The following is a 26,302-nucleotide window of genomic DNA, read 5'->3' on the forward strand; positions in this document are numbered from 1 at the left end:
TCTTTGAACACATCTGCTTGTGGTCTCAGCTGTTTAGCCGTGCCAGACCACAAATGAAAAATCTACTCTGAGGTCCAGGTAACCCATTTTAAGAACTGTGAATATCCTGGAATAGATTTATTTAACTATTTTTGCCAAACAAAACTGTTTTTCCCTGATCTCAAAGGAAAATTAATAATAATATTGGTACACTGCCTACGAGCTGATGAACAATTAGTGCTTTTAGCCCCATAATTCTAGTGTGCACACCCCTCAATTCCTCATTTTAAAAAAAGGTGGTGGATACTTTGCAGTGCTAAATACACAACTTTCATTTTAATTAGGATTTCATGCCCTTGGAGAAGTTAAGATGTATAAATGCCAATGCCTGTGCATTGAGAGCTGATAGTTATTTTGAGGTCCTGTGTATACTGCTTGGAATATATACTGCGGCTGGTGAGGCATCAGGAATCAGATGTGCAGATTACTATAGAAGTCTGAAGAGCTTTGTTGCCTTGAAGCACATCAAATTTCTATCTTCAGGTAGCTGATCATACTTGCATTCACTGGTTTTTTGCGTGTTGAATTCAGAGATGTGGAGTACTCTGGTCTCATCCTTCTGTGCTAGCTGAAAACTGCTCTTGCATTTTTATTTTCTTTAAACTGCTCATCTTGAGAAGCTGGTTTTTTTTTTTTTTCTGTCCAGACTTCACCTTTCAGCTGTACTCTATTACGTTTTTCTTTCTACTTTGTTTCCTTTTGTCCTTACTTTTAAACTCTTTCCCGCACTATTCCAAGACTTTTAATTTAATTGGCAGCACTGTTGCTACCATCTCACTGGACCTCCAGGCTGAACTGCATCTTTTTATCCTCCTGGTTTTGTTTTGGTTTTGTAAATCTCTGTTCATCAGGAATCTACAACTGTGCTCAGAGCAGTATTCCACATATATACAGTTCCTCTGATGCTTTAAGTTCGGTTGCAGTTTTGAGGCTATCTGCAGATCATAATGCTGTGGTTAATAGACGATTCGGTCCCATCCTGTCCCATTGTCCCACAGGAAGACAAAGGCATAAGAATTTAAGAAATGTCCTACTAGGGCTGATGGTCCATCTAGCTCAGTAGTCACAGGACATTAGGAGATGCTGCTTAGGGAGAGCAGGCAAGTCTCACCACTGTTGTGGCGTTTCTGCTGTGCTTGCTCAGCATCTGTAGTTGCTGTACAATATATACTCCTTTTTAAGTAGCCCTTTTTAAGTATCCCTTTGTGGATTTGCCCATGAATTTGCCTAATCCCATTCTGAAGCTGCTGGTACTGCTTGCCTCTGCAGCCTACTGTAGCAACAGATTCCAGAAGTTCACTAGCAGCTGGGTAGAGAAGTGCTGTATCTGGTTTAATCTGATCTACTAGTTTTATCAAGTGCTCCCAGTTCTTACACCAGGGAATTAAGTGAACAACAGTTCTGCATTCATTTTATCTGCCATCTTTGTAATTTTTGTAAACTGAGGTTATCTTCCCCTACTTAGCTTTTTGTTCAAACTGAGGGGTCCCCGCATTTTCTAATCTCTGCTCACGTGGCAGCTGCTCCACTCCCATGATCATTTTAGTTACCTCCTTTGGACTGTCCCTAGCTCTAGTGTGTCCTCCTTGCAGTACAGAGACCAGAACGGCAAACAATACTTAGGATGTGATGCACCAAGGTTTTAAGCAGTGGCAAAATGCCCCCTTTGACTTGCTCTCAGTACCCTTCCTAATGATGACCTACATTTTGTTGTGGTGGGTTTTTTCTTCTTCTTCTCTCCTCTTCTCCTCGTTGGTCTTCACTAAGCTGTTGATTCCAGAGGACCATCAATGGTGACTCTAGAGTTTCTTTCTGGAGTCGTAACTGTCACTTCCAAGTTCAACACACCGGGCATGGTTCATATCGCACCCCTCTCTCCCGAGATGCTTTATTTTACCTTTATGTATGTTGAAGTCCATCTTTTTGCATACTCGCTTGACTTCATGAGGTTCTTTTGAATTTCTGCCTTTGACATTACCACTTCCCTAAATGATTATAAATCTAGTCAAGATAAACCCTCTGGAAATGAATCTGACTGTAATTTGCAGAACAATTTAATGCTGACAGCCTTAAACCTTGTTATTGAAAGAAATGTCTTTGTCCACACTGTTGTTCTGTAAAACATTTCAGGAAAAGGAAAAAAAGTATCTTGGTATCTCATAAATTCTATACCTTTGCAATCTATGCGATTGAGATATTAATGTTCAAATACACTAAATACTCATTGCTAGTCTCACTGGAATTTGTTCCTATTTAGGTAATTCTTAAATTCATTATTTTCTGATTTTGTTTGTTGACTGGTTATCTTAAGAGGAAATAATTTTGAGAAAAATGTTAGCAGTCCTATTACATGTTGTTCTATACAATAGCATGAATTTGCGATGGTGCGTAGGTAAAAATAGATTATAAGTTCTCATCATGTTTCTAATAGCCATGTAAAGTTAAATACCCAAAGAGTTAAATTATTTTGGCAAAGAATTTTATAGATGTGCTTACATTAAAATAAACCTTTTGTGCATCTTTTGAAAGAGATTATATTAGGAAAATGAGAAACATAGCAAAATTGCCAGATTTATCTGGGAACTTAACATTGAAATGAATTGAGGAATTGAGATTGTGATCTCAAAAGACTTACTTTTCTATCGAGTTTCTCTATGCAAAATATCAGTGTGGATTTTTTAATTTGACAGACCTTAAAACCTGTGAAAAGTTAGATTGGGTTAGTATAACCTGAAGTTAGATTGTGGGTAAGCTATTATATGATATTTGTTATGATTTTAGTGATTTAGTATCCAGTAAAATGATAAAACAAGTTACTAATTTAAACTTTTGACTGGAAGTTGCTTGTAACTTCAGTTGTTTGCTAAACACTTTGGACTCTAGAAACAACTGAATACAGGCATGCCCCTAAAAAAGCTCTTTCCCACTGAACCGAAAGGTTCAAAGCCCCATGCCATAGTATAATTCACTGTAATAATGATTACTGAACAAGGTGAAGAAAACGTTATTAAACTATAAACCAGTGTCAAATAAATATGAACTAGATTTTTCTCTACAGTTTAACTTTTAGCTTGAGCATTTAGACCTTGTCTTGTAACTACAGGTGTTAAATTAGAGAATATCTGCAAGGGCTGTTCTCACTTGGAAAGTCTTTTCATTCATAATATCATCAAATAAATCTCCTACTTAATGAAAATACGTTTTGGAAACAATTTTTTCATTAAACTGAAGCTACACTCAAGTGCTTGGGATATGTCATTCTTCTTTGCTTACACTGAGGAAAAACATCTCCTTAGCATATTATGTTTTTACTTCTCGGGAAAAGGATATAGAGATTGAGGTACTTAAGCTACTTTTTTTTCTTGAAAGTAGAAGAAAAACAGAACAGTGATATGGTTACAGCTAAATCATTAGATGAGGTGGAGGTGACTTTAAGGAAACAATTATTAGGAGGATTTTTTATTTTTACCTCATCTTTGTTCTTATAAAGAAGTCTATAATATTGATTTGATGTGGAAAGACACAAGACAACAATTGATGGTCCGTGAGAAAAATATATCTCAAGCAACGCAGTTATTGTTTAGGTAGAAGTTAATGGAAAAAAATATTAACTTTTTTTGTTCCTTCCCTAGATGCAGTTGTTTCTGTGAAAATCAACAAAGTTTGGACTGGAATTCTAATTACTTTTTTTTTTAAAGATGCTTAATTCTAGATTATAGTTGTTGAGGCCAGTCTTCCCACCCCGTTTTCTCACACATGGATCTTAGATGATGGTTTTGGAAAGGCTCTGAAATGGCAATACACTGACTTGCTCTTAAATCAGTAGCCTGGTATGAAGTAGAGATGAACCGTGTGACTTTCAGTGGTCCCCATGTTATGCAAACCAGTGCTCAAATGGGGTTTAGATGAACCTTTAGAAGAATGTTTCAGTGTACTTTAGAGATAGTATGCATTGCTACAATAAATTAATAAATATATTTTTAGGATTCTGTCAGTCAAACCTTCATGTTTGGTTTATGTATTAATAGACTTTTCTTCAGTGTTTAACATTGTATGGTCCTGAAAATATTAATGAATTTATGGATGTGGTGGGTTGATCCCAGCCAGAACTGAAGCCCCTATCCAGTTGCTCATTCACTCTCCCCATCCTTTCCCCCAGCAGGGTGGGGAAGAGAATCGGAAGGGCAAAAGTGAGAAAACTCATAGGCAGAGATAAAGATTGGTTAATAAACAAAGGAAAGAGGAAGAAAAAACAAAAACAAAATGTAATTTTATGGCATGGAATATCCTTTCAGTCAGTCTGGCTCAGCTGTCCTGGTTGTGTTGCCTTCCAGCTTGTTGCCCACCGCTGGCCTTCTCGCTGGCAAAGCAGAGTGGGAAAAGAGAAAGCCTTCATGCCCTGCAAGTACTGCGCAGCAATAGCCAAAAATGCTGGTGTGTTCTCAGTACTGTTTTAGTCATAAATGCAAAACCCAGCGCCATATGGGCTGCTGTGAAGAAAATTAACTCCATTTCAGCCACACCTAGTACAGTGGATTCCTCCCCACCCTTGGATTATTCATGAAGTGCATAAATACGAGATCAGCAGATATTTCTTGTGCCTATTTATTTGGAGTAAGATTAATTCAGGAAGAAGTCACTGTGTTATTGTAACTTTCTAGTATGTAACAACCTTTCCTGCATTCTGAAAAAAAAAAATTTTGTCTTGCGTAAAGTTCTTAGAATATCACTTTTTTGATTGCTTTTGCTGAAGGTACTTAAATGTCCGTGACTCTAGATTTTAGCATACTTCAGAGCTTGAAATAACACATAACTAGCTCACCCTTCTTCCTGAAGTGGACTTAACCCTCTCCTCCTCTTTGTTTCAAGATGGATCTTTTGTTGTTACTGTAGTAGTAACGAGACTGAATAATTGGATGAAGTATCTCAATGTATTGATGAACAGTAAATATTGGTTTTTTTCTCATACTACCTTCTGGCACTTTAGGCTTAGGGCAGAGAAGCTAATAATTACAGATATTGTATCTCATGCGGATCAATGATAAATAATTTCCCCAACAAATATATTTTAACACAAACTATCCTGTCTGGCACCATCCTTAATATTTGGGTCTTACATACTTTATGGTTCTCAGTTTTGAGAGAAGATTTTATATAAAAATGAAAGCCAGTACTCTTCCGAGGCTTCTTCATTGTGTTTCAAAATTATAACATTTATTTTAGTGTAATCTTTCGATTAAATTCTTTTTGCATTCATGTGCCATTTCCTAAGTTGGAGGCTGTATGATTCAAAACTATATGAACTTTTAGGTCTCCTTCAGGCTGTGCTCTCAAGTATTCAAAGTGTATATTTAATGCTGCCTATTGTACAATATTTTTCTTCTGGTAATGTTGTTCACTTAGATTCATATTTGGAACTTTGTGATCTACATGCTTCCAGGTCAATGTCAGTAACTTCTCTAATGTCTTTCTAGTGCTACATTAATTTTTTATGCCTTAATTATGAATATGTCAGAACAGAAAATGGCAAATCAGTTAATGCTCTGTGCAACAGTTACAAACTTAAACTTCCTTAACACAGGGGTTATGCTCATTAAATTTTTCCTTATTTTAATACAGAGAAGCTGTACGGGGACTTCTTGAGTTGGAAGCTGGAAGATACCATCTCCCAGTTTCCTCTAAAACCTGGAAAGATTGCAACATTTACTGTAAACATTAAAGTGAAGCTGGACTTTTCGTGCCAAGAAAACCTTCTGCAAGATCTCAGTGATGGTGAGTTTTTAATTTCTCCTTGCTTAGGAAGGTTGTATGTACTTCTGAGAAACACTTATCCAATTGTTGTGCCATTTGTGTGTGATGTGGCTGTGTATTTTCATATTTGTCTTGTAATGCAAAGACAACAGTAAGCTGTATGCATTGAAGACTGATTTTTTGTGAATTTTATGATAGTCTGACCAAAATTTCCCATCATTAGACCTTGCCCTACTGCCTTTTAAGTCTTTCTTGACAGAGTGTTTTTGATGTGTCTCTTTGTATCCTTATGAAGATAAAAAAAAATAGTTTGCAAACATCAGTGGGTTTTAAAGAGAAATAATGTTAGGTTGATCATTTAGTTATCCAAGATTGTAGAATTCTTAATTGTGGCTGACTGCAGTTTTGCAAGAAGTGACATACCACAATGTAGGGCATAACCTCCCTAATATTTGTACCATAGAGAAAGTTTTGGGTGGTTAAACTCTTTGTTTCTTTTGAAAAATAATAAAAAGAACCAAACCAAAAAACAATGTTTACTTGTATTAGAATTATCTGGAATTACAAGTACCAGATACTTGTAATAAGGATTTCCTTTTTATAATAAACACAGAGTCTCACTGGAGTATTTGCTATACTCTGTATTTTTTCAATTGCCTGGTATATTTACACTGATTGAATTAACTTGACAAAACAAGATATTCCTGTATTAAAAAAAAAAAAAAAGAAAGAAAAAGTATCATTATTATTTGGACTGTTTCCCAGGATTCAGTTGCAGGTATATATTATCAGCACACTTAATCTTTAAAAAAAAATAAATTTTCAGTATAGAAAAAATACAACAAAATTACATGCATAGCTTATTCAAGTTGAATATGACTCATTTTTGTGCATTATCTTACAAATCCATTTAGACAGAAATTATATTAATTATTGGTAAAGATTAAAAGACTTCTTTGGTTTTTAGACCTCCCTGGTGTAAAATACGTAAATTATAAAAATATTTTAGGATTTAACTGCACAAAACCCATAGCGTTGCTACACTAAGGTTTAGTTTAGAACGTTTTGAAAAAGCCAATAGTGGAAAAAGACTGCACCCTGATATTATTGTGAAAACATAGCTGCCAAGGAATTGAGGCTTTGAGAAATGCCCTTGATAAGGAATCACAGAATGGTTTGGGTTGGAAGGGACCTTAAAGATCATCTAGTTCCAACCCCCCGCCATGGGCAGGGACACCCTCCACTAGACCACGTTGCCCAAAGCCCCATCCAACCTGGCCTTGAACACTTCCAGGGATGGGGCATCCACAACGTCTCTGGGCAACCTGTTCCAGTGTCTCACCACTCTCAGAGTAAAGAATTTCTTCCCAGTATCTAATCTAAATATATCTAATCTATCTAATAAATCTATCTAAAAACATCTAATCTATCTAATCTACTCTTCTTCAGCATAAGGCCATTACCCCCTCATCTTGTCACCCCATGCCCTTGTAAACAGTCCCTCTCCAGCTTTCCTGTAGGTCCCTTCAGGTACTGGAAGGCTGCTATAAGGTCTCCCCAGAGCCTTCTCTTCTCCAGGCTGAACAACCCCAACTCTCTCTGCCTGTCTTCATAGGAGAGGTGCTGCAGTCCTCTGATCGTCTTTGTGGCCTCCTCTGGACTGACTCCAATAGATCCATGTCCTCCTTATGTTGGCAGCCCCATAGCTGAACACAGCACTCCAGGTGGGGGTGGAGTAGAGGGGCAGAATCCCCTCCCTCAACCTGCTGGTCACAATTCTTTTGATGCAGCCCAGGATATGGTTGACTTTCTGGGCTTCAAGCGCACATTGTCAGCTTTGTCCCATGGTACTCTACCAAGCACGTTCCTGAAGAGGGCAAAGTCTGCTCTCCTGAAGTCCAGGGTTGTGAGCTTGCTGCACGCCCTCTTCACTGCCCTAAGGATCTTGAACTCCACCGTTTCATGGTCACTGCAGCCAAGGCTGCCCTTGAGCTTCACATTCCCCACCAGCCCCTCCTTCTTGGTGAGAACAAGGTCCAGCATGGCACCTCTCCTCGTTGGCTCTTCTACCACTTGGAGAAGGAAGTTGTCATTAACGCATTCTAGGAACCTCCTGGATTGCTTATGCTCTGCTGTGTTGTCCCTGTAACAGGTATCAGGGTGGTTGAAGTCCCCCATGAGGACCAGGGTTTCCGAATGTGATTCTGCTCCTGTCTGTCTATAGAGAGCCTCATCCACTCGATCCCCCTGGTGGGGTGGCCTGTAGCAGACCCTACTACAATGTCCCTGCCCTCCCTTTAATCCTGACCCATAAGCTCTCGGTCGGCTCCTCATCTATCTCTAGGCAGAGCTCCATGCACTCCAGCTGGTCATTGATATAGAAGGCGATACCCCCTCCTTGTGTCCCCTGCCTGTCCTTCCTAAAGAGCCTGTATCCTTCCATTCCAACGCTCCAGTCACAGGAGCCATCCCACCACATCTCCGTGATGCCGATGAGATCATAGTCCTGCAGGCGGGAACACATCTCTAACTCCTCATCTTTATTCCCCATGCTGCATATGTTTGCATAGAGGCGTTTAAGTTGAGCCCCCGATGAAGCTGACTGACTGGCCGGAGTGGCTGGAATTTCTTTGAGGTATTTCACTGATGTTTCCCTGTTGGCTCCTATTACCTCAGGAGCCCCTGGCTCATCTCCGTAAGACTTCAAGCGTGCTGCATGTATCCAGCATGTCTCTGAGCAACAGGCTGAGGGCCCTTGCTAGCACCCCGTCCCTCTGACCTTGGCGTGTCATCCCACAGTTTGTCTCAGGCAAGCCTGGTATTATCCTCCTCCCCTTCAAGAAAAGCAATTCCGTACAGCACAAATTTGTGCTACAGATTCACAGAACTGGGAGGTGAGGGAGCAGATCCAATGCTAACTGTGGGATGATTTTGTTGTTTCAGGACCAGATGATTCTGCATTGCTTACAGATCCCTGAACTCCTGGTCCTCATGTTCCCTGTAGTTGACTTCTCTTTTCCGTGGAAATTTCAATGGCTTATTGCTTGCTTACTTTATAAGAGCTTTTCTTAGATCATAATTCAACTTATTATCTATTACATTACATGGAAAGGGTATAGGCCAGTCAATTCAAAAATTAAATTGAGCTTTGGAAACTTAGCTTTTATTTGTTGGCAGGTTAACATTAATAGAGAAGAAATCAGAGGCGTGGAAATGAGAAGGAACCTGATCAATTTAATGAATATAACTTGAAAAATAATTATGAAAGTCAATATTTTAAAAGCAGACATTACTATCTTTAGCATCAATTCTGTTGATTTCATTTTTGTAACTTCCAAATTTGCCCTGTCTCCAAAAAGCTTTAAAGGCAGCCTGAAGCTGTAGTTGCCCAGGAGTTTTTCAGATGAAATAGCATTAAAAAAAATATTCTATAGAAGGAGAAGATAACATACTTCTTGGTATTGACAGCGAACAGTTGTGGGATAGTGGATTTGGGTCTCTGTTTTTTTTAACCTGTATCTAACTTTTATGGGACCACATACGAACTAAATCTTTGAACAACATTTTTACCTTGGTATTTCTGCCTACAGCTGCTTTGAAAGGTTGTGTCACTGAAACCTGGAAGCAATTCAAGGTTTGCTCATTCAGTGATGATAAAGGAGTAGAATCTGATAGTGTTTCTTTAGAACTTTGGTATCTTTGGGTGCTACGTACTGCGTGTACTTTGAAAGTACTACTAGAGATGCTAAGTACATTGACATTTTTACTTGCTACTTTAAGTTTTCTATATTGCTTTTAACTTTACAAATATTGTACTTTCTAAAGAGGCAGGTAAGACCCTGATGTGAAGAACAGTAAAGAGCTAGAAAAATCAATGGTGACTATGACATGACTTTTAATCATATGGTAGCTATGGTACCTTTTTCTTTTGAAGACCAGATTTACAATGATGATCAAAATACTTTTGTCTTTTAAAAGTAATGCCCTTAGCAGGGCATCTGTTACTTTGATCTGTTTTCATTTGCTGCTGAAATTGTTTCCTTTTACGCTGTTTGTAATCAGGACATAGTACAGAAAGGATAAATTACCGATGTTTCTGATGATACACTTATCCAATTGGAAAATAAACTAAGTTATCAATCAAAATTGCTGATCTAATTCTTGTGTGTTGATGGTATACTGTCTCGTTAAGAAAAATGTTAGATGTTCTTCTAGATTAAAGGAAGCAAAAACACATGAGTGGCTGTACAGGATCAGATCAATGACCGTCTAGTCCAATATCCTGTCTGTGATAGTGGCTAAGAGCAGATGCCTGTGGGATAATATAGGGAAAATCATAAACATACATGCTACTTTATGCTTTTGCGCTCCAACTTGTTATCTTAGGAACTTCGAGAGCCTGATATGTTTCTCTGTTTTTAGGCATTATTAGTCATCCTCAGTGGGTTTCTCATTCATAAAATTCTTCATTCTCTCCGTCAGCACTGTCCAGCATTCTGTGGCAAGAAGAATCATAGCTGAATTACTTTTAGCTGCTTTGCACCTACTGATATTATCTAGTTCTTCTATCGCAAGAAACAGCTAACAGTACATCTAAAAATCTTACCTACACTCATGATTTTAGATATTTTCTCATGTTATTGCCACAGCGGTCTCTTTCACAGCCTTTCACAGCCTGAAGATTTTGAACTGGCTTCATTGTCCCTGTTGTGGAAACAGTTCTGTGCATTGATCACCCTTGTCCCTTTTGAACTCTTTCAGATCTGTATGTTTGAGATAAGCTGTACACGCTATTTGAAAGGTGATCTGTGTATTTCTGTAGGGGCCTAATGATGCTTTTTATTTTGTTTTATATTACTGTCCTTCAAATAATACAATAATGCATAACTTGTCATTTGCTTTTTTGACTATTGCTGAACATTGAGTTCATAGATTCATGAATCTGTGAACCGTAGCTCCAGGATCTTGCTCCTGAACAGTAATGATATGCTGAGAGCCTCTTATTTCACATATAAGTTTAGGGTTGGTTTTTTCCCCATTTGTTTTTATGGAATTTCATTTGACATTTTACTGCTCAGTCATTAAGTTTCGTAAGGTCCTAGCTGTGATGCCAGGATCATGCCATTCTGTCTGTGTTGTGTAGGCTTCCATGCTGGGAATTAGATTTATGCAAGTACAGCCTAATAACATGCCAGGTAACGTTGCAGAAGAATGCACATCCTATTAAAGCATGTCATTTAGGGTTCTTGTCACAATCTGGATTGCCTTTAGTTTATTATCTTTGGAATTAATTACTTTGCAAATGTTTTGATCAGCTGGGCAGGTGTTGTATAGACACCTCATTCATTAGGATTAAGAAATTTATGTCTTGAAGGCAATTAGCCAAGATTTAGGAGTTCCCTGTAGGAGATCTGTTTGGTGAGAATGAAGTTTTGGATCTCCTGTCCCTCAGCTGGGTGGTTCAGGGTTCCTTCTGTGTATGTTCTTGGTTCTCTGGTCAGGAAAGTCAGTGTGTGTATTTAATTTGATTATAAGGTGGTTGCACTTGGTAAGACAGGAGGAAGCACTCTAATCTGCTGGGTACAGGCTTAAGAAGCTGAAACAGTAAGGTCTCTGTCTTCAAAGAGGTCAATGGGATGCTCACATCCTGTTGGGGTAAATCAGAGGTCAACAGGATGCTCACATTATAAGCATAATCAATTCTCCTTCCCAGTCATCATACTTTAATTTCTGAATGCCAGTATTTCCCTGACATTAAATGGAAAAACAATAGCTGCTCTTTCTGAATCGCATTATAAATTATAAATGGGAAGCAGTCTTTTAAAAAAGCTTCTGTTACACGGGGATAATGTTTTGCAAAGTTAATGAATTAATCTACAATCTTCATTATGTAAAATGTGAGTGTTCATTCATTCTGTGTATAGGGAACCTAAAGACAGGTGTGAGAATCTTTAAATTCATAAACTCATCAAAAGAACTAATTAATTACATGCTAAAAGAGAAGCAAATCTATGCCTTAAGTCTCTCCTTCCCTTCTCTGGGGGAGAAAAGGTTGCAGAGAAATAACAGCATATTTCTAAAAGCAGTGATCTTGAATATTTTTTAATGGTGGTATGTGAGACCGTGGTATGTTTCATACTCACTTTGTTGCTTTTCGGCTTAAATGGCTAGATTTTATCTACTTAAAAATTTTCTTACACTTACATAACATATAGACAACATATTTCTTTGTTAGAAAGATACCTGGTTTTGAATTTAAACATAGTCTTGACAGGTCTTCTGAAAAACTAAGTAGCCTAGAGGACTCTATTAGGATAATTGTATTACTGATGATGATGATGGAAGTCTTCAGAGATATTTCAGTATGATAATCTACATGTTATTATGCTTGGTTGCCTTTATTACTTTGAATCATTCTGAATAGTTTTTCAAAGTGACTTCATTTCTAAGAAGTTTTTTGTCTCTGCAGTTTGAAGATGTCAGTTTTCGTTTTGGTTGCACTGTTAATGTGAGTAAACAAGTGGGGTTTTTTGTTTTGATTTTTTTTTTTAAACTACAAACACTTCAGTGTCCTGCATAAATTCATCACTGTGTTACTTTAAAAATATTTTTGATAACTTTTCTTACAGAGTTACAGAATCACAGAATGATAAGGGTTGGAAGGGACCTCTGGAGATCATCTAGTCCAACCCCCCAGCTAAAGCAGGATCACCTGGAGCAGAAGGGTTTTGAATCTCTCCAGAGAAGGAGACTCCACAACCTCTCTGGGCAGCCTGTCCCAGTGCTTGGTCACCCTCAGAATAAAGAAGTTTTTCCTCATGTTCAGATGGAACTTCCTGTGTTCCAGTTTGTGCCCATTGTCCCTTGTCCTGTCACTGGGCACCACTGAACAGAGTCTGGCCCCATCCTCTTGACACCCACCCTTCAGATATTTGTAAGTGTTGATCAGATCCCCTCTCAGTCTTCTCTTCTCCAGGCTAAACAGACCCAGCTCTTCCTCTTTCCTCATACGAGAGATGCTCCAGTCCCCTCATCATCCTCGTAGCCCTCCGCTGGACTCTCTCCAGTAGTTCCTTGTCTTTCTTGAACTGGGGAGCCCAGAACTGGACACAATATTCCAGATGTGGCCTCACCAGGGCAGAGTAGAGGGCAAGGATAACCTCCCTCGACCTGCTGGCCACGCTTTTCTTAATGCACCCCAGGATACCATTGGCCTTCTTGGCCACAAGGGCACATTGCTGGCTCATGGAGAGCTTGTTGTCTGCCAGGACTCCCAGGTCCTTCTCCACAGAGCTGCTTCCCAGCAGGTCAACCCCTAACCTGTACTGGTGCCTGGGGTTAATCCTCCCGAGGTAGAGGGCCCTACACTTGCCTTTTTTGAACCTCATTAGGTTCTTCTCTGCCCAGCTCTCTAGCCTGTCCAGATCTCACTGAATGGCAGCGCAGCCTTCTGGTATGTCAGACACTCCTCCCAGTTTTGTATCATTAGAAAACTTACTGAGGGTACGCTCTGTCCCTTCATCCAGGTCATTGATGAATATGCTGAATAAGTCTGGACCCAGTACTCTAATGTAGTGTGCATAAACAATACCTAGTCTTTGATTATGAATTTCTTTACACTTCACTTGCTCCCTTTCATTGTATTCACCCTTATTCTAAATTTAGCTTCCAATTTTAGTTCAGTTAGTTCACCAAACTCAGGAAGGAATCCTTACTGATACTGCATTTGCTATTGGTAATTATTATTACCATCCTCTTTAAATGTAATGGAGTTTCAAAGAAGCTCTTAGTCTGCTATGTGTTGTTTCTGCTCTGCTCCTGGGAGCCAGAGAGTTGATGCATTCCTAGTAGCTTTGCCTGGAGTAATGCTACTGGTGGTCTCCTGTGCGATAGGCTCATGCGTGTGTTTGAGAGAGGGAAGGAACTGCATCTTAATCCCCACCTGTAGTGTAAAGGGTGGATTATATTGCCTGAAGCTCTATCTACTCTTGTGTTATTCCCCTCTTTGTTGCCGCAGACAGCGAATTTCTAGAATTCTGCCTACGTTCAGGAGAATACAAGATCGTTCTTTTTTCTAGGAAAAAAAAAAAGGCATATTCTGATTTGCCAAGCACACTCTCTCCCCGTCTTTTTTTTTTTTTTCCTTTTCCTCTTTCCTGCATGCTGAAAGTACTTTAAAATTGTTAGAGTATTCTTAGGAGAGGTGGCCTACCAAGAGGCTTTTTGTTTTGAAATGTCCATCAGGGAATGGGTTGACAAAATAAACAAATGAGTTGAGGGGGCAGTTAGTTTTCATGTTTTATGCGCAAGTTCTGTACTTTCCAAAAACTCTGACATATCTCTTGGGTTATGATTTCACAGTGTTAAAACACTCATGTAAGAAAGAAGTTACTATAGTGTTTTTCTATTTTTAATGTAGTGGTTAACCTTGACTAAGAGCCAAATGTCCCTCCCCTCGCCCCATCTGCTTGCTCACTCCCCATCTTAAAGAGGACATGGGAAGAAAATAGGACGAGAAAGTGCATGGGCCAAGACAATGAGACCTTTTACCAGTCATTGTCATGGTGAAAATGGACTTGACTTGTTGAAAATTATATCATTTACTGCCAGATAAAATAGAGCTGTGTGGGGAGAAACAAAAAGACAAAATTAAGACAACACTTTACCCCCACCCCTTTCCCAGTCCCACCTTCACCCCCTCACCCCCGACTCCTCTCCCCCCCCGAGGGGCGCAGGGGTGGGGATGGGGGTTGCGGTGGGTCCATCCCAGCCCCTCTCGGCCGCTCCTCCCTCCTCACACGTCTCCCTGCTCCAGCACAGGCCCTTCCCCGGGCTGCAGTCCTTCAGGGACAACCTGCTCCCGCCTGGGCTCTCCACGGCCACAGCTCCTGCAGGAAATACCCCCCTGCTGCGGCGTGGGGCCCTCCCCGGGCTGCAGGCTGGGTCTCTGCTCCAGCGGGGTCTCTCCAGGGCTGCAGGGGATCCCTGCTCCGGGCCTGCAGCACCTCCTGCCCTCCTCCTCCTCCTCCTCCGGCCTCGGGGTCCCTCTGCTGCTGCTCCCTCCTTGGCTTCCTCCTCCTCTGCCTGTGCCGCCTTTGGCCCTTGCTGAAACCTGTTTTCCCCCCGGCACCCCCAGCTTGGCTGAGGGGCTCAGCTGTGTCCTGCGCTGGGGCCGTTGGAGCCGGCTGGGACCAGCTGGAACTGGCTGTGTGCGGCACGGGGCAGCCCCGGCCTCTCCCCACACAGGCCGCCCTGCAGCCCCCGCTGCCAGAGCCTGGGCACGTGTTACTGGAAGATGGCAAAATAATTCACTCTCTAAGACTTGTTTTTAAGTTTTAGAAAGCAGGCATTCTTTATTGCAGCGCTGGGTGCACGGGGGATAACTCCACCTAATGTGCACACCCAAAAGACAAAACTAGCAATTATTTATACTATGTTAATATACATATTCAGTATATTTCCGAGTAGTGCTTATCACATTCATGGATTTTCTGGGAACTCGTTAGCGTATGCTAATGTCTTTCGCCCATGTTTGTTGGCATCTCCGGCTGGTTGTCCTCGGGGGTCTTCAGACTTTATCCCTCAAGGCTGGTTTTGTGATCAACTTGTAACTTTCTTATCTTTGTGCATCTGTTCTTCCAAGGCCGAGCTGTTTAAAATGAGATTGTTCCAGAGCTTCTTATCTTACAACTAATTATTTTCTAAGTTACAATGGTTTCCCTTTTGTTTGGTTACATCTATTGAGCAATGGCTCAAATTGCTTGAATTGATCTTAATATTTCAATATTCACAGGTATCACACGGACACCCCATATATAATATTAAGTACATTTCATGTGCCTTTATAAAACAGGAATAAGCAGGTTTGTACTGCTATTTAATTATAAGTATTTCTTCTGCAGAGAAGAAGCTGTTTAACTTAAAATCTCACACTGTTTTGCATCTCACGTGATGACATATTGCCAGTTACCTGTAGACTGCCTTGGAATACAGACTTCCGTGGTGTCCTGGCTACTGTGGTAAGGTTATTTCAGGGTTTTCTTGCCACAGAGTTTGAGACCAGCGTAGTTGTGATGCACCTGTTGAAAAGTTTATATGTTTTTGTCACCTGAATCATGCCAGTGATCATTGTCCAACACAGAGTTAGAAGGGAGCCGTGGATTAGAACGGGGTGGAAGCTGTCCCATGCCAGCTCTTTCTTCAGTGCTTAGTCATTGGGTTGTAAATCTACAGGTTTAACTCCCTTAGTAAACTTTCCCTCATTCAAATACGAAATTGTGTGGGATTCTTCTGTGCAGGGCGCTGTGAAAGTGGCTAATGAAGTTAAATTGACAATTTACTTAACATTTGAGAGGAGAGAGGAAATGCTGGTAAGAGATTTTGCTCTGTTGTGACAGCAGTGACTGCGATGTTGGAAAGGCAAGCTGTGTTTTTGCGGTTACCATGGATAAAGTGTTGGTCATGCGCGGTTACCATGGAAATATTCAATGTGGATTCTAGAAATTAGGAAGATTTCTGGACAAAGTAGAAAGACAATTGTTCTTTTTATAGTGAAAGGCTGCTCAAGCTGTTTGACATATGGACTGACAAAAGAAAACTGGAGGATTTAGCATCTTCAAATCTCTAAACTTCATGAGAGAAACTAAAGCATGTGAAGTCTCAAAAAATATAAGTATCAAGTAATTGAAAATTTCCTACTTTATTGATTCTCTAAATTTTTCAATTACCTGTTTTCTTCTGCCATGATTGAGTTCTGCAACCTACCAGGGCTTTCAGTAGTGTGTGTTTTACCATTCTGTGGTGATTGTATTGCAGAGGAGCTGGACAATGTCTAAGCAAAGTCAAAGAACAGAAAGAACAGCAAAAGCTAAATAATTTAAAAAAAAATTGCTAGCAGCAGAAGATTAATTTATTTTTTGTCATCTGGCAGAGAAGTCCCCTTGTACAGTCAACGTTGTGACGGGGTGAGCCATTACATATATATACATAAAAACCACACTGCCAGGCACCAGACTCTGTTATATGTGATGTTTGAGTGCCACAGACTTGAAACAGAAAGTTTGACCACTCAATTGTTACTTTAGAGTTTTCTCTTAGCCTAAAGCAGAATCAATGTTTCCTTTGCTATCATACTTCCTTTTGCAGGTACAATTTAGAGATGAAAAAAATTCCCTCTTCCCCAGAAAAAAAGGTTTAAACTAACCTTTGTTGGTTTTTTTCCTCCTTAAGAAAATGAAAATAGAATGTTTTTTTAAAAGATAGAATAGTTCAGAAAGGCATTAGTTGTATGTCCATTATGTCGTTTGAAGTAAGAGACAAGTTTTCCCTGCTTTGAGAAAGAAAAACTGAAGTCTTTGTTTTGTTTACTCCAAAAATAATCTAGTTTGCATGCACTGAAATTGCTGAGCAAACCCAAGTAAGTGGGGATGATGATGAGATTTGCTTCAAAACCATGCACCAAAACACGAGGTGTTGCAAAGTCTGTCCCTAACTGTTGCAGAAAGACTTACATCTAATGACCATTAATCATAAATGTGACAATTTGTGCTGTGGGTTGAGGGGAAAAAAGGTAATTTTCATGCACTGCACACAAAAATTGCTATTTTATTTAGAATTGTAGAATCATTTAGTTTGGAAAAGACCCTTAAGATCATTGAATCCAACCATAAACCCAACGCTGCCAAGTCCACCACTAAACCACGTCCGGAAGGACCACATCTACGCATCTTTTAAATACCTTCAGGGATGGTGACTCAACCACTTCCCTGGGCAGCCTGTTCCAATGATTGACAACCCTTTCAGCAAAGAAATTTTTCCTAATATCCAGTCTAAACCTCCTCTGGTGCAACCTGAGGCCATTTCCTCTTGTCCTGTCACTTGTTACTTGGGAGAAGAGACCAACCCCCACCTGGCTACAACTTCCTTTCAGGTAGTTGTAGAGAGTAAGGTCTCCCTTCAGCCTCCTTTTTTTGCCCGACTAAACTAGTATTTAGCTACTAATTCTTTTGCTTCTGTGTGAAGGTCACCATAACCATCCAAGTAATTTTCCCTTACTTCACTTCTCTTACTTTACTCCCCTTCTTTTACTTCCCTTATGTTATTTCTCTTCCTTAAATTCCCTTGCTTTAAAGCACTGAGAATTGTTTCTGTGAGTTGGTTCATTCCTTCCACTAGTTCAGTGGTAGCATCTCATACCATCTTCCAAAGAGAAGATGGCCCTTGGGGAGCCAGAACTACACTGTGGCAACTGCAAGAGTGGCATTTTGGACATCTTCACTGAGCTTTCGGTAGTCCTCTGTAGAAGGCAGTGGAAGCCTTGAGAATGTCATGGCTTAACACCGACTGGCAACTAAGCACCACACAGCTGCTCGCTCACCTCCCTCCCTCAGTGGGATGGGGGAAGAATTGGAGGGGTAAAAGTGAGAAAGAAACTTGTGGATTGAGATAAAAAAGAGTTTAATAATAATAATAAAAAAAAGAAATAATAATAATTTAAAGAGAAAAGGTAAGGAAAAGAGGGGCGGAATAACAAAGATCCAAGACAGACAGGTAATGCAAAGGAAAACAATTTCTCCCCACTAACTGACTGATGTCCAGCCTGTCCCTGAACAGTGGTCCCCCCGCCAGCCTCCTCCTCGGTTTTATTGCTGAGCATGACATCATATGGTATGGAATATCCCTTTGGTCAGGTGGGGTCAGCTGTCCCAGCTGTGTCCCCTCTCAACTCCTTGTGCACCTTCAGCCTACTCGCTGGTGGGTGGGATGAGAAGCAGAAAAGGCCTTGGCTCTGCGTATGCACTGCTCAGCAGTAAGTAAAACATGAGCATGTTATCAACACTAGTTCAGCACAAATCCAAAACATAGCCCCCTACTAGCTAATAACAAGAAATTTAACTCTGTCCTAGCCAAAAGCAGCACAAATATACAGCGTCATGTCAGGCTTTACCCCCGTGAAGTGCATCCGTGTATGCGAATACATCTTTTGCCATAATCTGTAAAGGTTATTGACCTTTTAGGAAGGTTTGAATGCTCTGGCTTGATTCAGCAGGTGATGTTGATGACGGTCAGTGATGGAAATATTAATTTCCTGAGAAATAATAATCTTTCTTTCCACTTAACTATTTCTTTTTTTTTTTTGCATATGAGGTAAGTTACTTGTAAATTAAAAAACTTGGGGTTTTTTTGACTAGTAAGCCTTCTCAATCAGAATCTTCAAATCTGATTTTATCATAGTGTTGTACCTTTAAGGCTGAACTAAGGCGCATTTTAAAACTAGATAGTGAAGGAAATTGAAAGTAAAGGAATATGGGAAATGCCCTTTGTTTTCTCGGTTGGATTTTACTCAAGCAAAACCATTTCATGCTTCATCTTGTTCTGTTTTTTTTCTTTTGAGGAAAGTATCCTCAACGGGTTCAGATTCCAGGTCATCCATGGAATTGGAATATGATATCAGCAAATATAATTTGATAGGAGCAATTTCCAAAGAGAAAATATGTTTGTGTTTTGTGTAATAATTTGGTGTGTCCTGTATTTTTAGATACAGAATCATAGAATGGTTTGGGTTGGAAGGGACCTCAAAGATCATCTAGTTCCAACCCCCCTGCTACGGGCAGGGACACTCTCCACTAGACCATGTTGCCCAAAGCCTCATCCAACCTCGATGCAGATATGTCTGCTGTATTTTTTGCTTGTATTTAATTGGTGTTTATGGATTGCACTTGCTCTGCACAGCATAAAGGAACAAAATCATTCTCTTTTTTTTGGACTTTAGATGTAATTATAAATAATAAATTGTGAAAAATAAATTGCAAATCTAATTTTATTGTATGTTAAAACATTTTTTAATTTTCATATTCCTCTGACTTTTGATTCAGTAATTTTCACACATTTTAATGGTGTATGCTTAGAATGTAGCTTTGGTAGGTTGAGAAACTCAAATATGCTGCAGTGTATTTATTTACTTGCAAGTTACACAAGCTTGTCAGCAATAAAAGATAGTACTAAGTTGACATATTGTCTTTTATTGCTATGCTATATGCCAGTACAGAGACTGCTAGTAAATACCAAACTGAGGACATTCCTCTAAGGATACCCGCTTCTGTTAAGCTTTTTGTTGACTGTTACAATTAAACCTTAGTTTCCATTCTTTGTTATACACGACAAATATTTTATACATTTTTACATTAGTAGGTGGTACAAAACATGGCTTCTCTATTTTCAATTCTTTTCTACAATATATACTTGAAAAAGGAATCCTCAGGCCTCGTATTGGAAGTTAGTTTAAAAATATTAAGCAGTTGATAGGGTCACTATCATGGAAAAGCACAAACTTTTATCTTTGTTCTTTGGGAGTTTTTCGCTTCTAGAGGAAAATAGAGCAAAATAATCTTTACCTTTTGTTTTGCCTTTTTGTATAATACATTAATATTTCTTTTTGTGCATTTTCTCTCCCTTTGATAATACAGATTATATACAGGAATAAAACGTAACATTAGACAAAAAAAAGTAATTTCATTTATTCTGTTTCTAGATGGAATCAGTGTTAGTGGACTTCCGCTCTCCAGTCCTTTTCGGCAAGTTGTCAAACCAAGAGTAGAGACTAAACCTATCAATCCACAAGAAAGCAGCAAAGTTGGTGACTTCAGTCATGTGAAGGTGAGTGACAAAAATAAGTAAAAGATGTGGTTCTCATTGTGCTGTGTTATGGTTTGTTCTGTGATTAAAAAATAAAGGTTTCTTTGTCTCATAAATTTTTCCTTTTTGGTTTTTTTTAGAACAGCTTGATGTTTTGTGTTTCGATTGTTATATTAGAATAAACAAACAAAAAGGTGAAACAAGATCAGCGTAACAGTAGAAAATGCAGAGTGGGTTATCACAACGGTATACTCAAGGAACTGTCAGTTCTTCACCTCATGTAGTGGTGTTATGCTATATATAGGAAGGTGCTTCTGTGTGAATTCTTGGTTTTCTTATATTAAAATGTATGGAAAGATTCCTACCTTCTAAATATTTTGGGATCAAAGTCTTATCTTCATGCTTCCACTAGTAAGCCTTTTAGAGGTGTTCATGTAAGTAATAAAACAGAATAGCTAAGAGAGCCAAAAGAAAAGTAAATAAAAGTAGCAGGATGAAAGAACAATTGTGTAGGTAGGAGCTGCACTGTACTTACTGAGAGTCTTCCCTGGAGTAAGCTGCTGTTTGTTTTTCTGTTGAAGATCTTAGCTGTTGAAGATGTAAACTTCTTATTTTGAGCAGTATAATAAAACCAGCTTTATACTGGCCAGATATGCAGAAGATATAATGTAAGATGAAAATAACAAAGACTGTAAAGAATGTACTATAGCATTTCATTGTTCTCTTCCATAGCTGTGGTGAATGTTTTGCATGACTTTTAGCATTTTATGCATTTGCTACATGGATCTTTGTTCTGGATTAAATCATTCAGTCAGAATTTAGATTGAGTGTGTTGTATACTGCAATATTTGGCTCAGCCTATCTTTGGCTGAGAAGCAAACATAGGCTTTGCTGTTCTCTGTAATTTACTTTGCATGTGAATTTGCTTTCTTCCCAGTGAGGTTATTTACAATTCCATTTGATCAATAAACAGGTGAAGCTATTAATTTTTAAGTATGTTTCTTTCGGACCATTAGTACTGCTAATTCATCATCTTTTGATTCTGCAGTACAAAAAGGATGATGAAAGCATATGAAAGATGATAAAAAATTCGTAAAGCTTTTCTTTGTATTTTATGACATAGCAAGGTATTTCCCAATTGCTTACAAATATAAATCATCATGATTGAGGAAACAATTTGATATTTAAGTGGGTAAAATGTCCAGCATTAATTTTTCCATTTAGAACTTTGTGTAGAATGTCTGACCTGTAGACACTTCTGACTTGTGGAAGCAAGGGGAATGTTACTTCGAAATCGGACTAAAAATCCAGAAATGCATAATTTCGTTGCCCCAAAAACATGAAAAAACTTTTTGGTGCACTTTTTGCTTGTTAGCCAGTAGTCCTGGCAACCAAGAAGTTGCAGGTTCACAATGACTTACGTGACGGTATTACAAGGATGTTGGCGAGCTATAAAGCAAGAATTTGGTTTTTAACAGTGTATAGTGAAACAGTCTGGTAGGAATGCACATGCTTGATTCTGTTGTTAGGTTTATGGAATAAATTTTGATTTAATTAATTGGTATTTTGCGATGGAAGGACCTTGCAGGTGATCAAAACTATGTTCAATAGAGAATACAAATTCCAATAGCATCAAGGGTTCCTTGCTCAGAAGATTTATCTGTGTATTGAGCCTGATTTGTATGACTGCTGTACGGCTCCCATCGCATGCTCAAAATTAACAATTTATTACGTTAACATCTGTTCTAAAACAGGCTTAATCACTAACCTTGCACGTCTCGTAATGTTCAGAAAAGGTGATTTATAGAGAGGGAAAAATGAAAACCATGGTGTTAAAATAGCCGACAGGATAAAGCTCTGGAGCGAGTCTGTAAAATTATATTTCTAATTACTTAAATTATTATCATTCTGATCATGTATTTGCAGGCAACGTCCATGATAGGAAAAATATGACTTAAATTTTCCAGATATTTGTAAGATTGGTCTATTGTAGATGAGGAGAGAGAAACCCACAATAAGGTATCACCATCTGCAGGGTGATTTACTGTCATGGCTCACTCCGTTTTAACAAATGTCCATTTCTATAACTTCTATTTACCACATTAATATACTCATAAATAATAATCTTATCCCAGTTTGTCCCAATTAAACTACTATAAATCAATCATTTGATCTACCTGGATTAAAAATGCTTCTGAAGTTCAGAACTATTTAGAATGTCTTGGAAGTATTTTTTGATTCGCCAGACTTCCCACATAATTAAGTCTTTATATATATGGCATACATAGTTGTTACTGGGCAAATGAGCTGTCATAACTGAAAAGATTGCATTGTCTATTTCGATGACATTACATCTGAGTGCTAGTCATTCTGTGGTAAGGAATTAAATCCAGCTTTTTCCCCTGCTGCATACTACTTCTGTTTATTACCGTCTGTTTATTTCTGTTTACGACTTCTCTTTTCAACTTCTCTACAAGAAATGTAAGAACCACCAGTAGCTTAAAGTGAAGGCTAGACAAATTCCAAATAAAATATCAGGCAGTTATTGTAAATAATTGAGTCAATTAAGCATTTAAAAAAATCATCATTTAGAATCATCAGTTTGTATGGGTGTTGAAAATGCTCTGCTGTCATTTATTCATGATTTAGCAATAGGTGTGTGTTATGAATATTCAGGAGTAGTAGTTAATTTTCAATCCTGTATGCTATGCATAAGGTAGTCTTCAAATAAAGGTGAATTTTTCCAAATGAAAATTAATGTATATCAGTGTTTTTCTTGTTGCTGATTCTGAAATGTCCTTGTTCGGATATTTGTAGGTTTTAATGTTTAAACCTTCCCTCCCCACTTGTTTGCCCTCCAATTTTTGTGCTTCAGACTTGGACATTGCCAGTATTGCAGTTGAACTTCTCTGCAATCTACGTTTTCAATTTTGCTACAGGCTGTCTTCTAATAAACCAGTCACTGGCTTCTGGAAATGACTGTTGTAATGATCTCATAAATTCAGTACAAAAATCGCTTTATGACCTCATCATAAAGTTTGCTTATGCCCTCGAGATGAATAGAATATCACAGTGTAATATTATGTTCAGATGTACTCTGTTCTACTGTTCACTGCTGGGTAGTTGTGGTAAGCATTGTCTAAAATCTTGGTCGTTCTAGGGTGCATCTGTACGGCAGAATTAGCTCCTGCTTAGCTCTGCATTGCTGTGGTTAGACTTGAAATAGCCTGTTTTAAGGCTGAATCATCTGGTACTTTTTGAGTAACACTGCAGTGTGTTCAGATATTCAACTATTCTAGGTCTTAATGCAAAAGCTGCAGAGAGAAATTTAAATAAATATCATAATCTCTCAGCAAATAATGTGTTTTTAACCTAGGGAATTCTGTACTGGTTTTCATGCTTGGAAGCTGAGATTATTTGGCTTAGTCTAGTTCTTCTCAGTGATGGAAGAAACACACTCTTACTCCATGCCACATATTATGGACTTGAGACTTAGAGAGCAGTCTGATCTGTGGAAATTTGATCCTTAAAGTCACAGTGATTACCATCATGTAATGGTAATTCATGACTAGTTCCTTTTTGTCACAAGGTGAAAAGGAGTATTCTTCATCAAGATACCTTGGGTCAACGTAATGTTCATGGTTTCTTTGGAATAAATCTTCTGGGTTTAAGAAATGTTACATGAACCTAACTGGACAAAAGACTAAATCAGGAGTTGAAATTGAGAAGTCTTTTGGTTGGGTGAAGAAAACTTTGAAAAGCATATTGCGGCTTGTTTTTTTTTTTTTTTTTTAAATAATCTTGGTTTAAGCTGTTAAACATAGACATTAGTTATTGGCCAGTTGTATGGCAGACTGAGGGCAGGTTTAAAATTTATAAGAACCTCAGCTGACTTGTTTGTTTTGAAACTTGTATGTTCAGGACAATTTGCCTCTGCATTCTGAACATGAGCTGTAATTCTAGAGATTCAACTGCATAAACTGCAGAGGAACTACTCTGTCATGGAACTACTCCATTCCTGCATTATCAGTAAATGGTAGGAAGTGTTAAAATACAGTATGTAGAGCTAATCTAATTTAATACACCACCGTTAGTGTATCTTTTCTGATTTAGTCAGCAGTGTATTACAATGAGATACAGGCCTTAATTGGATTTTTTTCCATGCAGTTCTCAGGCTCGGCTCTTCTAGTATGAAAGTATGCTATTAACGGAGATAAACTTTATATTGTTGATGCTTTAAGCTCAAACTCCTTTTACCTGTAAGCCTTTAATCTATTCTAAGTTTAAGCCATTAAACAGAACAAGTTGGATTTTTTTTTTTTAAAACTTTTAAATAATTCTGGTTCCTGCTGACATTAGTGGGGATGTTGAATCTATGGGGCACAATTGAAATTTAGTTTCCTTCTTTTTGGTTGGCTAAATGTGAATTTAGGAATGAGATCTTAGGCACAAACATATAAACCAAGTTAGATGTTCTACTTCCACACTGTCCTATTTTGGAATTCAATACTATGCTTGTAAATTCTGTGGCCCTGAGTTTTCTTTCAGTATTAAATATGTCAATTCTTATGAAGGAAGAAAAAAAGGAAGACAGAAGTCTCTCTCTCTCTCTCTGTTTCCCTAATAACTTTCTAGTCTGTAAAAGAGAAGATAAAAAAAATCCCAAACAAAGGTCTTCTACGTCCCAAGCTGATTTTTATCAAAATTCTATACAATTATATATATAATTATATATATTTTTATATATATATATAGTTGACATTCATGAGATAAGTACCATGAAGCCTATCACATTGCCTGAAGTCTGCTGGGATTGGAGCCATGAGCCAAATCAACTTTTACCAGGTCAGCAAGGGTTTTTTTGTTGCCTTCCTGGCCAGGAATTGCAGTTTCCCTTGAGATAAAGTGGATGATAAAATCATAGAATCACAGACTGGTTTGGGTTGGAAGGGACCTTAAAGATCACCTAGTTCCAACCCCCCTGCCATGGGCAGGGACACCCTCCACTAGACCAGGTTGCCCAAAGCCCCATCCAACCTGGCCTTGAACACTTCCAGGGAGGGGGCTGCCACAGCTTCTCTGAGCAACCTGTTCCAGTGCCTCACCACCCTCACAGTAAAGAATTTCTTCCTAATATCTAATCTAAATCTACCCTCCTTCAGCTTAAACCCATTACCCCTTGTCCTGTCACTACACTCCCTGATAAACAGTCCCTCACCACCTTTCCTGTAGGCCCCTTCCGGTATTGGAAGGCCACAATTAGATCTCCCCGGAGCCGCCTTTTCTCCAGGCTGAACAATCCCAACTATCTCAGCCTGTCCTCATAGGAGAGGTGCTCCAGCCCTCTGATCGTCTTTGTTGTTGTTGAGTAGAGTTGTTCTACAAAAATGAGAGAGAGCTGGATTCTTGGTAGTTGGTACGTGCCTGGCAAAATTTGATTATGACCTGGATTTGGGAGAAATGTTAAGAATAATTAGAAATTGAGATGTTTGTTTCAGTGCTCTGCTTGCATTGGTTGATACATTTCCTCACAACAGCTCTTCCAGAGGACTGAGATCACCTATAGCCTAGAGCTCTCAGAATGTAAACTGCTATGTGCCACATGGTCAAGTGCCACAAATTCAGGATACCTCTGGATATATATATTTCAATTTTACTCTTGCAGTTCTTGCATGTTTAGTTTTCCTCTCTTAATAAGAACAGATGAGGTAGATCACACATGGGATTTAGACCAAAGGTGACTATTTCAGGTGCCTTATTTATTTGTTTCTCAATCTTTCTACATTTTTACCACTCTTGATGTTGATCCTCTGACAATCAAGACGTGCTGCAGTAGTCCTCATGATTGCTTCTGCCAAACGGAGAAAGTTCCAGCACT

The 26,302-nt window shown here is 38.9% G+C and overlaps 1 protein-coding gene across 5 annotated transcripts in view; it reads left to right on the plus strand.

Annotated features, from left to right (window-relative positions):
- TRAPPC9 (trafficking protein particle complex subunit 9) overlaps nt 1-26,302 on the plus strand; it is a 530,046-nt gene that overhangs the window by 88,924 nt on the left and 414,820 nt on the right. For all 5 annotated transcript variants that reach the window (XM_075743254.1, XM_075743256.1, XM_075743257.1 and 2 more), the window contains 2 exons: nt 5,659-5,811; nt 20,321-20,445. In XM_075743254.1, the coding sequence (XP_075599369.1) occupies nt 5,659-5,811; nt 20,321-20,445 (278 nt within the window). The remainder of the gene's footprint in view (nt 1-5,658; nt 5,812-20,320; nt 20,446-26,302) is intronic.

Source organism: Balearica regulorum, chromosome 2, assembly GCF_011004875.1.
Source record: "Balearica regulorum gibbericeps isolate bBalReg1 chromosome 2, bBalReg1.pri, whole genome shotgun sequence".
Taxonomy (NCBI): Eukaryota; Metazoa; Chordata; class Aves; order Gruiformes; family Gruidae; genus Balearica; species Balearica regulorum.